Raw genomic sequence first — 14,077 nt, 5'->3', positions numbered from 1 at the left:
TTTCAAAAATAACTGTCAAAACAGATTACTGACAGCTGCGTCTTGTGTTGCTATGATGCTATACGTTAACGTAGGCACGATGCTAAAACTCTCGCACACTAGATTTTTTTTCTCGAAAGCGATGTACAGTTGGTCAACTACTCATAACCTCAACATTTTATCCCAGTTAGACATAAAACCTCAATCCTGAGGAACCCAATGCGTTTGACACGCAATCCGAATCGAAAATCTCTCCATCGAGAAACGCAGTGTGGTTGTTCCGAAATCAAAGCTCGAAGAGTTTTTCCTACACAGAACACCACCAGCATTTCGAACGTCAAGCCCCATCCACATCCTTAGCGGGGCTATAAGAATAGCATTACACCCTTAACAATAAGCTGTACTTGACGTGGGAACGCATGAATTTTCCCGATTTCAGGTGCCAGTAGGTCAGTGTAATAGACCTACACGGAGGCGACGTGAGAGCGTTTCAACCAACGAACGAACGAACTGTGCAGTGAACCGGGAGAGAGCGAAGGAAGCGAACAAGTGAAATAAAGAGAGCGAATGAAAATTGGTGAGCCATCGTGGATCCATCGCGGTGCGGTTTGTGTGAGTGTGAAGCAGCAGCAGCAGCAGCAGGAGCAGTGCCACTAAAAGATCGTCAAACAGCTGCAAAAGCAACCAGCAACTAACAGGGCCGAAAGGAACGCGGGCAAAATCGGAATAAAAATGTGCTAGTGTACAAGAACGTACCGCAACGGTTCGCTGCTGACCGTGGTACGTGTGTGCGTGTGTGCGTGCGTGTTGTGGTGGAGAGGAAGGGGAGGGGGGCAGGGAGACGTCGCCCAGGTTCAACGAAAGATGCCTTCTTCCAGCTTACGTGCCGTGTTCCAGCGTGAAAGGGAAGCACACGATTGGCCCCTCGCCCGACGGTCCGCGTCGAAGTGTGTCGGTTCCGTTTGCCAGCTCGCCCAGGCATCGACGGTACCTGGCGGCACCAGCTACCACTGGAAGGTGCGGTGAAATGGACACTGGTGGTTCGTCCTTTTCCCCATCCCATTGCAGCATCCGTCTGCAGTAGGTGCGTTCGGATCGGTGTGCAAACGTGTGGTACAAGCTAGTGCAAAAACGTTCGCCACCAACAGGGGTGAACTGCAAACGACAGGCGTAGACGACGAACCTAGTGGTGGAATAATGCAAAACAGTGGTGAACAGATTGGAAGCTGATGACAAAGAGTTGCAGGGTTGCCTGTTTTGTGTGCTAAATACAAGAAAAACAAGCCACACGTACAGTGCGTGAGGGTTCCGAAAGCTGATGCAAACTATGTCGTGTTGCTACGTGCATCGTCAGTGTGTCGGTTGTGTACGAGAGAATGAATTATAGTCTGGTTGGCACAGGTGTGACATAGACCAAGCCCATTAGGTGAAACTAATATCCTTGTTTTGTGTGACGGCGAGCTCTATCACCGAACACGACTCGGGGAGAACACGAAAGAGAGCGCGCGAGTGAAGCAAACAGCTAGAAAGGAAAGGCAAGCGTATAAGGTCAGATTCGTTCCCGGAGAGCACCGAGGCAACGGAGCAGCCATAGCAGCAGCAGCCTTCCCACAGCCAAACGGATCCAGATCGAACTCTGGCACATCCCCGCGTGTCCTAGCCTTGCGTTGCGAACATCGCGGCAAACAAAAAGCGAATCTACTGCTACTGCAAATCGTTGCAAAACAATAGCAAAATAACACATACACCCACAGACACACAGCTGCACAGGGCAAGAAAAACATACCAAAACACAGACGTCAACACGCACACTCGAGATATCGGTATCGATACCGCGCTGTATCTTCTGACGGGGCGGCAGTGGTCCTGCTGGTGGCAACATCAACTAGGACGGTGAGAGAACGAGAGCGAAAGGACCAACATCCTGCAGTCATCATGTCGCTAACTATCGAAGTTCCGCATGCGAAGAGCCCCTCGCTGGGTGTCCTCATCCTGACGCTCAACTTGGCTCTGTTCCTGCCTCAAACTATAAATAGGACGCCACCATATGTGCTAGCGGGGTAAGTGTGTCTTCAGCTTAACGTCTTCGTCCTTCTGGAGGAAATTACTCCCGTATACAGAGTCCGTCTTTGGCAATCGTTTGCTAGCGCTGCAGCTTTTATTGCAGCGTGTTATGGCTGGCAAGTTAAGAATCCTTTTGCCCACCAATACCCGCTAGAATCACTTCACTTTGCCTGTGCACATCCCCTGAATGGTGCAAGCACGCAAAGTGCCGTTTTTTTTTTCGCCCCCCAGCAGCACGGTACGTCAGTACACCTTTCGTTTCTGCATGCCGCATGGTGCGCACAAGAATAGGTGAAATTTTCTTGGGCGTTGCTAACAATACCACCAATGGACCGTGAGCGAGAACTTTCAAAAACCCGACCGGAACCGAGCGGCCCGAGCAAGCCGAGCGAAAATGAGCAATACACTGCGAGCGTGATTGCGTGAGCGGGTGAGAAACAGTCGTGAACGACCCTGATTTTTCCTCACCTGTTTCCATGTCACCCCCACTCGTCCCCACCCACCCAGCGACACCCTTCCCATCAAAAGGGATTTAAGGCTGGGGAGGGGTGGTAAATTTTCTTCTGTTCATCTTCGAAGGAAAACGGTTCGAACGCTTAGTGCCCCCACACGGTTAAGGTTATTTGTGCTCCTTTTTGCCGAAACGGGAGGTGATCGTTTGTCCTTCTCACACAATCACACCGCTCTCTCTCACGCTAGCGAAACTCACGCACTAAGCTACGGCGGCAAGTTCGGGGTTTCTTTTTTTTATTTATTTCTCCCGCGTGTAACCCGAAACTGGGTGATGGGTGAGCAAAATGTAGTCCTTGAAAATTGCGATTGATCTTTGCTTAGTTGTGGATCGTTTTCACCCACTGCGAAGGGCGTATACCCCCAGCACGAGGTTACAGATGGTTTATTTGGCTAAACAAAGCCAGCCTGCCCTCACTACACACGCACGCAGCCCCAATCGATTACAGCCAATCGTTCTGCCACCCATATTTGAGCGAAATACACACATTCGGAGGTCATCGGAGCCGTCGGTCAGATCAATAAAACTAACGCTGCCGTGCGTACCTGGTTCCATAATCTATCCGCTTCACCGACGAACCGACCGCAACAAGGTGCAATTCTCGCCAAGCCATGGACAAGAGATTGCCTTCAAATGCGGTAGTTTGAAATGCGCGCTTGTGAAACATGCACCACAGTTTTACCAAAGCGATGGAAACTTCCAAACCCGCCTTCGGTGCGGAACACTTCAGGACAAGCGAAATTTCATTTCCGATTCCCCGTTGACGTGTTTGATAGGTTGTACTACGTCCAGTCAAACCGCCGCCGATCAGCAGTGGTTGATTGGACGCAAAATTGAGCCATATTTCAAGTCACGTAAGCGTCCCGTGCCATGCCTTAAACCACAACACCTGCTGTCAATTGAGCGTACAGCGACGGTTGGATTGACATGTGTGTTTGCGTGGTTTTTCTTTACTTCTTGCCACGGCTTTTACATAGAACCATCAACGAGATAAAGCTAAACTGGTGTAATGTTTGTTCTAATAAGTAAAATAGCGTAATAAAGTATCTTTACTCAAGATTTCTCGCAAGGTTCCTTAGCTAATTGCTTATAGATTCGAATTCTGCTATTTGGCAGTTCATATTTCAAGGACTTTTACGAAATTATATCAAACAAATCATGCTGTCAAACACTCTTTAGTTGTCGCGCCATTTAATTTAAACTAAAACATTTGCGTAAAAAATTGTTAACCAACGAAAGCTACACGTTGCAATGGCACAAACCATCATCCGTTATGTACCGATCGAAACCACACCGCTGGATATTGCAAGTCCCCATTCAATTACACTCACCTTCGCATTCGCTCCCGGGATGCTGTGGCTACTCCCTGTGTAGAGGTGAAAGCATTCTGCGAATTAAAAAAAAAAGCGCCCCATTGTGTTTGCACCACACTCGATTGGTAATGACGTCATTCATGGCACTTTGTAGTCTGTCTCTTTTTCTTCTTCTTCTTCGTCTTTCACTGTGCTCTGCTTTACTCCTCAATCGGCTCCTAACCACCGTCCTGGTCGTCCTGTTGTTGACATTCCACCATCACGCCCGACTGAACTGTTGCCACTTTCAGGCGCAAGGTGTTGGCAGCAAATTAGCATGAGGGATCCCTCCGGTCCGTCCGGCAGGAGCAACGGGCATGCTTGTATCGACGCACGTCACGGCAAGTCATCGGGGGTGGGTGAATAAATAGGTCACCGATTTTCAGTGCTGGCTGACAAATCCAATGCACACACGCACACACAAACTCATGTTCACTCACAGAAATACTCACACACGGGCGCAAGGAGTCATGTGATGAGGGAAAGCCAAACAGGGGGATTGTTGGAAAATCGGACCAACCGGTAACCAAGATGAATCTGACCCGCACGCAAACCGAGACAAAAGTAAGTCCGTTGGGTTTCGAGATCAATAATTGGTTGTGCCAGCAATGGGGGAAGCGAAGTCATGAATATAATACCATATGAGCCTGGTCCTGCTCCAGAAGTGCCCGTGCGCTGTCCACATTGCAGTGAAAATACGATCCAAACGCTACGAAACTATTTGGTCAGGGAACGACCGGGCAGAGCGGATGGGGGTAAAAGCAAATATTCCTATTTGTTTGTCACGTTCTAGCTGCAAAAGAAAATGGCTCGGTTAGCCCGTTGCTTCTGAGCATTCTGGTCCATTTCACCAAAGCTCACTAAAGGGCCGATTCAACCGGGGGAGTTTTTTTCTTTCTTGTGTTGTTGTCGTTTGGCGCTCCGGTGACCTAGGTTCGAATTTCACGCGATCTAACCACCACTCTCTGCATTGCTGCATCCGTGCGTTCGTGTTTGCCCCACCCGTAACCCGTATGGCGATGGTTGGCATCCACCTCCCAGAATGTGTTCCTCTAAATCAGGCACGAAATTTCACCTCTTTTCATTTCGTCGCCATAAGCGAAACACAATATGCAAAATAGAAGCGGGAAAAAAACGGCATCTATTTTGTCGTCCGAGGGTTTTCGGGCAACCGAAAAGGGATCATTGTCGTTTGCCATTCATGGCCCCTATTCATAGTTAAGCCATTTTTCGCTGGGTCATTCGTGTGTCCACTCTTGCGCCCTGCAGGCTTCATCATTCACCGCATGAAGCGTGTTCCCCACTGGGGAGGAAAGGCCAGCAGACCAGCTACTTATGCATATGACTACTGCAGCCAATCACGCTACCGTCCAGTTCTGCGTTATTAACTGTAGCAAAACGCTGTACCCTTACCGGCGACACCGCTGCACACTGGGACACTAGGGCACCACTCACACCTAACAATAGGGGCCCGTGCTAAATCAACCGGGCATGTTTGCATGTTTGGGCCGTGCGCACACTGGTAAGATTTATAGCCATGGTCAACCATGGCCGGGGTTCGGTGTGTCAGTGGGAACACACGATCAAAAACCGCCGGTGCCAGAGTGGGGTCCACGATCACGCGCCACACGAAGAATAGCCCTAGCCAATTAAGCAGCAGTCCCATTTGGGGAACCGTTCCCGCCCAGGGCTGGGGACCCAAATGACCTCAAAGCGTTTGTCAGGTGCTGCTGGTACGATGGCGTGTATTTCAATGCGGCTTCATATATAGTAAGCCGTTTAGCGTTACAGCTCGAGAAAGAATAATGTATACGAATAAGTAATACATATTTATTGTTTTACAAACCAATTTTTGCTCTTTGACTATATTAAACCATTGTGTATAATAACTGTTTAAAAATATTTCTAGAAGATGTTTGAGAATATTTGTAATATGCTTTGATTTATAATGTTACATTAAAATGACGAAGGTAATTTCTTTTATTGCTAAATTTAAAGTTTAGCGATGCTCTGTCTATCAATTTTGATTTGTACAAATTATCTTACACTACTTATATATTTAAAAGAAACTTTCTTTTTTACCTTCTTAAACGAGAGATTTATATTGAAAAAAGGAACAATTTTGATGGAACATACGATGGAACATTTTTTCTACTGTGCATTGCCTGTTGGCCTGTGTAATACTCATGCTCCAACGGATCGGTAATAACGCATACTTCCAATAGCAAGATTTAGGGGAACATAGGAAAAGACGGGCACCACAAGATTAACTTAAAAAATCTTCAAATATATAAATGTTTTGATCATTGATTTTGTGGGAACCACTTTTTATACGTATATGTTACGAGAAAATGTATTATAATTTTGAATAATGGCTCAAAATTTATGTTTTTTTCATTGAATCATAATGGACATCGCATGTGGGAAAGATGGACACTCTATAGGTTAAGATGAGCGCCCACTGAATAACTTGTATTTTCATAAATTTTCTCATGACAGTTCGTGCTGGGTTTATGCTAGAGCATGAATAATGAAGTTTTTCCATCTCAAAAACACATTTTATTGACAAAAACTTTACATATTATTCAAAAAAACAATTATTCAACAGTCGTCATAAAATGCGTATCGTACGAGTACGCGTATGCGTATCGTAATTCAATTCCTCCATCAGTGCGCACGAGGAAAATTTTTGTTTTGTTGACATAATTGACAGATTGACACATTTGACAGCACTGTGGTTGTCAAAAGTTTCATGGCTTGTTAAGTTTTGATTCTTTAATGTTCATTAATTTTATTTGAAATAATTTGTATCCTTTTATTCTGAAAGGTGCTCATCTTTCCCGCAGTGTCCGTCTTTAACAATGTTCCCCTATAGATAATTGAATTTTACAGCTACAATACCACGCAGTGGCGCTATTAAAAGTAAAGAAAAGGTTTTCATGTTCTAGTACAGTATCAACTAAAAAAAAACACTAGAATGATAATGCAGTATAGTAAAAACATAATGGTACTTCAAATAGTTTAAGAGCTATTCGTCCCATCGTAGTGTCTACATGGACTCGCTTCGAACATCAGCGAATCTTGGCATATTTTCTTGAAGTACGCTCGTATGAGTATCCCACACTTCGCTAACGATCTACACGGAACCGAAAGGCAGCGCTACTAAGTTCGACTGCTACTTAGGGGGCGATTTTGTTTGCGCTTTATCGCGATGGCCCAAGCGGTTGCATGATAGGGGTTCCGTTTTATGCCTATACTTTCACGTTCATCAGCCATGAATAATGAAAATCAATATGATACTACGGTGCCACACGATGGAAGGACTGTGATCGAAAGCGGGGCACAACAATGTTATCATGGGAGGGAAAATATTGTGATTGGTAGCACACTTTCATGTGAATTGCCATTGACTCAGAGGATGCTTGAAGCAAATTCATGCTCCCAAAAGTTTTGCAACAGATTTGTATGCCATAGAATGTGGTATTTGTTTATTTCAAGCCAATTTATTTTCACACGAATAATAATATTTCCACCAAATGTAACACCATCATGCGCATTACTACCAAACAATTCCATTCGATGGAGGCGCCTGGTTGTTCACCTTTTCCATATTCCCTCATCACGTTCAACAATCTGGTCCGTGCAAGTGATTGAACGCAACGATTAATAAATAGAAAAAGGGGTAACACGGCTCAAGCTATTAATAAAACAATAAAAATACTCGCTTCTTCGATAAGGTACCGTAAGGAGTAAAAATATGGGTGATTAACAACACCTCAATCTTCATCCCTGCCGTTGCAACAACCTTTTTTCTTTTGTTATTATGACCGTGCGAGAAATGACATCGCCCCGCATCAGCGGTAGATCGCCACTAACACGTGCATATAATGTGCTGGGTGATTAAAAGATGGTAGAAAAAAAACACACACACCATTCTTTCCATTTCACCAACCAGCAACCGGTAAGCGCACAGCAGTGTGAAATAATTTTTAAGCCAACGAAGCGTAAAATTCTCATTATATTATGCATATTTGGCTTTTCCCTGGGTTATGCTCCTACTTGCCCTACCGTTTGCCCGATCTGACGCGAAACCGCGGTCTTCATGTTGGGTGGTAAAGCAGGGACGAGGGACCAGGGAGACGTTTACCCCGACTGCACGGGTATACCGAGCAAGAAGCTAACTCCCAGCATCCGGCTGACGATAGAGGCGATTTCCGCCGGATGTCAGCTCGGCAAACTGACAGGACTAGGAAACTAGCACACCGTACACCACACTCGCTTATGTGACAGCTCTGCTCCGACATGTTAATATACCATCAGCATCGGCCACCGTGCCGATTCCCCCAGCGCGGGCGTCCGAATAAAAAATGTTCTACCCATCAGCGCAAATGAAAAGTTTTGCGCGCTAAACAATGTGCCGGGATAAAATTTCGTTCCTCCCAGCGGACGCAGTGGCGCACCGTTTTGTTTTTTTGGCAATGGTTGGGCCTCGCCTACAAAACGTTTGCCCGGCATAGGCACGCCGGATGAGGAAATATGAGATGCCGCCCCGACCTAAGGTGAATGTCGAAAATAAGTCAGGTCCGTGAGGATAATTAAAATCTCAAGAGAACTACGTGAAGCACCACTCGATTTCACCAAACACCCGACCGGCCGACCGATGGTCCCGCGGTTCAAAATTCCATCCAACTAGCAGTTCCCAGGCGGCCCCAAAACCGAAACTCCAAATGAAGTTATCGAAAATTCATTTCAACTCAGTTTCCCGACCCGACCGGGGAATTTCACCCGAATCGAGGTGTTTCGGGAACGGAAAAGTTTTCCAGTTTTCCCGTGAAACTATATACAGCAAGTTTTGTAGGAAATTCCATAGCCTCAACGCCACCGCCAGCGCGAGGTAGGACGATCAGGTGGAACGGCAAACGGTCGGTTGAATGTGAACGAGTATCATGTATTTTGGCATTGTTATTCACCATTACCATTCAGGGCACACTTCACTCTGCATATTCAAGTGGGTGTACATCGTAAGCTCTTTGTAGTAACTTAATATAGCTGGAAACATAAGTGACAGTTCCGTGCGATTCGTGGAATGTGTTAGGAGCTATTCTGTAATGAATATAATGTCGAAGTAAATCAAACTCATATCAAAGGTAACAACAGTGCCAAATTTAACGACTTTTAATTAAAATTAAACAGATTCATGTCACTTTATATAATCTTTTAATAAGGATAAGATTCTATAGATTTAATAAAACTACATTTCTAACATATAAGGCTTATTTTTCCCCACTACTCCAACGGTTTCCAATGCATAAAAGTAAACCTACCGTATCACTCCAAGCTGTTTGCATTGGTTTTATGATTCGAAAATGAATTTCCCTATTCCCACCAGCTACTACATTAAATCCGTTCACATAAATCAGTGATATACGGACCTTAGGTTTCACCTCCGTGGCTCGCCTTCGTAATATCAACGATGGAGGCAAAAAACTAATCTCCCACGGAAGATATGCTCGCAATAAAAGAGTTGCTTTTTTAATTTCTTTCGAAGCTTGTAATCACGGCCGTCCCATCGGACCCCTAAAAAAGGTGAGCAGGTGCTTGGGTGTAGCCTGGGAACGAATTCTTCCCCCGCAAAAACCTTCTACTCCCTACGATCCTATGACGCACTCAGTCAGTTATTTGATGCTGTCGCAAGATTGTTCCCTTGGCTCCGTTCCTTTCGGCCACTATCTTGGCATTGGTTTTGAAACCGTTAGGGTATCCAGTGCCAAAGTAAACCCCATTACTTGGTCGTGGTTCCTTTACACCGGGGTCCTGCCGCACCTTTAAATCTCCTCCTTTCCCTTCCCCCTCCGTCGTTCTTCCTTCCCTCTGTCCCATTCTGTCTCTTCCGGCTGCCAGCGCTGTGATTAATGAAAACGGATTTGTCAGCGTTTGCCAGCAAACGCGATTGGGGATTTATAATCAGAATTAATAGTTTGTTTTCATTGCTTTTCTCTCCCAGCTGGAGGCGCACAGTTTGTCCTGCAACCGTTTGGGTTCATTTGTGAAGGTGGTAATGGTGGGCCGGCCAGAACTTTCCATCATTCCTTTGCCAACGAACATTGTATTGAGGATGTCTTTTCTCGTGTCGTTTTTTTTTTCTTTCTATGGCTCTTCCTCATTTATCGTCTTCACTGCGTGCGCATCGCAAATGAGATGAATTTATCCTTCGCGAATCGTTCCCCGCGGAATACCGGAAGAGGATTGAAAACGATTCCAGTTGCTTCCGAACTCGCTCAGCTTACCCTGCCCGTATTTTGCTGTATATTTTTTTTTTTTATTTCTGCCCTGAACCTAACCTACCCAGATCTCAGCCCAGCTGCTGGCCCTTCTTAGCTGTTCGTGCAAAAATGCCTTTGGGGAGGCGTATCCTTTCCTTGGTTCGCTTCATCATTTCCCTCGCTCTATATCTAAAGCAGGTCAACTGACTGCAGGTTTGAATGGCGAAAAAAAAACACGAAGCTGCTTAAAATGAAAAGCTTTCCATCCTTTTACTCGTTACGACGCGTTTGCTTTAATCTCCTGCCACCGCGCCGGTTCCACATTGAAACCAACGATCCCGCTGTACGGGATCCATTCTATCCTTTCTGCCAGCAGAATAGCATCGCTCCCCAGGGAACCAGTAAAATTGGGTTGGAGATATCCATAAAAAAAACAACCTGCAAGAAAAGCAACATAAATTTGATTACAGTCCCAGCCAAACGATCTCACAGCACCGGGGCCCCCGAGATTCCGCCGCTGGCAGGCAGCAATGCGGCTGCGAAACAACCCCGGGTATGGAATGTCATGTAGCTTCGGTCGGTTATACGTGCGAATGAAAGGCTTCTCATCTGAGCGAGCTGTGCCGAGCGGGATGGCGCGAGTGGTGTGCGAATGGTTGGAAAGATCGACTGCTTGATGGACATATGATGTGAAATGCTGTGAGCTACTTTATGGCCCGAGAAGAAGAAACCGATTTCAAACGGAATCGGTTGCTAGGGCGCATTGGGTTTGATGAAGCTTTCGGGTGGGTTGGTGAAGTAAAATCATAAATAGTCGTAAAAATTGCAAAAAATACATGGCGATTATCACATCTTCCTCCAACGCCATTTTTACTCAGACTCGCCTCTGGGGACCAATTAATTTATGTGGTTACAGCAGTGAGAAGTTAAATCTTGTCTATAATAGGACCATTTCTTAAACGCATATCTTTTACAGCTCTTTTAAGCTTTTCATTGATGAATTATACAAACAAAGAGCAACCGAACAAAGGGAATTTTTATAATAAAGTACCTCTAGTATGAATATCATTATCAGGATCTTCAATACAACCTTATATACCGAATAAGAGGGGAGAGGGATATCTAAATTATAACATGGGCTAAATATAACCCATGATACAACACACTGGGCTCTACACTATTCAACGCACTTATAGCAGTTCCCACTTTTAACCCCCCCGTTCAATGCCATTTTTCCACCAGCAGGTCATCATTTAGCTATCTGAATGTTACCATAGCAGGCAACCGCACTTTGCACTCATTTGTAAGCTAATTTCTCCCGCTCCAAAACCAAAGCAACCGAATCGAGTTTATGGCACTCTCAAGGCATACCGCGGCACACTCACACACCCATGTGCATGTCCCGATCCAACTATCAGCAGCACGGGAATAGGCACTCATTGCCCCGGCCAGCGAACCTTATGGAAGGGACAATACCGGGACGTAGATCGTAAATTAAACCTTTTAAAGCAACGATACGGAACGAGCAGCATACTGTGCGTCTTTCGAGCGTACTCCCATCCAAAATGGCACCCTTGCGCGTACCCTCCCGGGCCGGGAGGGTTATTTTTATTGCCGGAAATGGAACCATGGGGCTTCCCGCACGGTTGCTATGCTTTTGCTTCCCTGGTTACGCTGGTTCCTCGGTCCAGCTGCTATGTTGTGGTTTGGCATAGTTGTTTCACTCATTTCACAGCAGGGATAATTGCAAGAGACTCTGCTTGGATGAAAATCAAATTGGTCCCTCACCCTTGCGCACACACCCCCATGCCGGGTGGGCATGCTGTTAAATCATACCCTGGAATTGCAAATGGCTTTCAACTTCACGCACAGGTTTGCCTCCGATGGGCAAACCGGTTTCGGAGACATCGTACAATGCCCGACCCAACGCACCACCCCACACAGGCCCCTGTTCGGTTACGCTTCATAGTGCGTCCGACATAAATTATGTACGCTGACTAACCAACCACTGGCACGAAAGCGTTGGACATATAGGAAAGGGTAGTTCGGTACCCTTTGGTAGGCTATAATAGAACTTCTAACCTCGCTGCTTAACGTGCCCCAGCTAGCGGTCGACCTGTAGGTCTAGCGTGATTTGAAGATGGAGTAGCACCGCAATGCATCTCACTGTGCCAATGGGGATTTCTTGATTTCTTTTCCCATATTACCATGGGTAGTTGCAGTGTCTTGGCATGTGGCAAACGACTGCAGAGAAAAGTACTCCCGATGAATCTCAGTCGGGCGTCTATATAAATAAACATTTATCTATCTAAGTGCAGTTTGGATTTTTTTTTTCATGTTAGTGTACTTATTGTATATGATTAAAGGTTTTTAACCAATCCAAAACACAGAAAAACATCCCGAACAATTAACAAACGACAACTAATGGCTATAAAGTAAACATGACCAGCATACCGAAACAACCATATCTCTCGAACCGTTCCATTGATCCCGGGAGTCTCGTTTCGTGCTCGCTAAACTGTACATATTTAAGTTCCCCTTGGCAAAGGGTGTTCTCATATAGCACCGACAAAAGCTTTTTGCTAAAGCTCACGATACTAACATTTTGCCCATTGCATGCCTACATTCTCAGGAGAAAAATAAAGATCATAATAACAGTACACACATCGGCAAATAAACAAACACCATCAAACGGCACAGCGATACCGCTATTAACAGTGTAACGAGCTCCCCTGGGAAATTCTTCTACATGCACACACACACACACAGACAGTTTTGCTGTAGGTGATCCTGGTGGCTGTTACGCTGCACGTACACAAACTCACATGCAAAAAAGGGAATAACTATGGCAGCGAGAGATTTGGTGAGCGAAAATGAATGAGTACTCGAGAAAGTGCTCCAAACGCCTCACTCTGTATGTGGTCGCTCTCCCTCTCTCTCTCTCTCTCAACCAACAGCACCCGTACAACACCCAGTTGTTTGCTGAGAAGAAAAGCCATCGTCCTTCACGGCTCATGTTGCAGTTCCACGATCGAACGTCCCTTTTGCAATCACACCCCTGATGCAAAGGGAACAATCGATGGAAGGATTCCTTTTTATTCCGCTCTTTGAAGTGCGAAGTTTGACCCGACGAGCAACAATTGTGGTACAGCAATAAGTGGGCTCTATGTTTGTATTTGTACGGATGGGCGTGTATGTTGCTGGATGTATCTATTTTAAGCTGAATTCCTACAGTAACTCGCCCGCCCAATAGGGATTGACCCCGATTGCTTTAGTCGCACGCATTGCACACACATCAAACACCTTACAGCAATGCGAAAGGGACTCGTCAGAAAAAGACCGATCAACGAGTGCTGTCCCATTTCTAATCATTTTATGCTCGATTTGCGTAGCTCGAAACCGAAACCATATCCCTCGTGTAGGGAAATTGAAAAGATGTCATCGTGGATCCGAAAGCGCACTAAACTCATTTCGGTCCTTCCGGTTGGGTCGTTCATCGGAGGGGAAACAACACTTTGCCCCTTTGTTCTTCCAGATGACTTAACATTTCATTTGGGAATGTTCATTTTTAAAGTTAATAGGAATGATTGCGATGCCAAACAAAGGGTATTTTCAATATTGCTGTTTCAAGTGCTGGCTCAAGCTCACCGTCATGCAAAATATTCCGCCACCAACCAAAAGCAAGAATAAACACATTAAACAGCTAAAGCAATTGTTAGAGTTTCAAGGCGAAATATTGCCTGCATATCTAAGGCCCTATAAATTATATCGTCTATCCAGCGTTCAGAAATAGAACACTCGTACCCCGCTCGCAGGAAGGCACAAAACTTTTGATGTATGATCACAGTTTTTGCTTTCCTCCATTTCCCAACGGCACATGCCTCTATGTGCAGTGGAATTTCATTAAT

At 45.6% G+C, this 14,077-nt stretch overlaps 1 protein-coding gene across 1 annotated transcript in view; it reads left to right on the top strand.

Annotated features, from left to right (window-relative positions):
- Window positions 1–1,914: 1,914 nt before the first annotated feature.
- The window catches only part of LOC128715611 (gamma-aminobutyric acid receptor subunit beta), a 61,266-nt gene continuing 49,103 nt past the window's right edge, over window positions 1,915–14,077 (top strand). The window contains exon 1 of the mRNA XM_053810519.1: window positions 1,915–2,039. Coding sequence (XP_053666494.1) covers window positions 1,915–2,039 — 125 coding nt within the window. The remainder of the gene's footprint in view (window positions 2,040–14,077) is intronic.

The sequence above is a fragment of the Anopheles marshallii genome, chromosome 3 (genome assembly GCF_943734725.1).
Source record: "Anopheles marshallii chromosome 3, idAnoMarsDA_429_01, whole genome shotgun sequence".
In the NCBI taxonomy this organism is placed as follows: Eukaryota; Metazoa; Arthropoda; class Insecta; order Diptera; family Culicidae; genus Anopheles; species Anopheles marshallii.
This window is presented reverse-complemented; position numbering and strand designations above follow the sequence as displayed.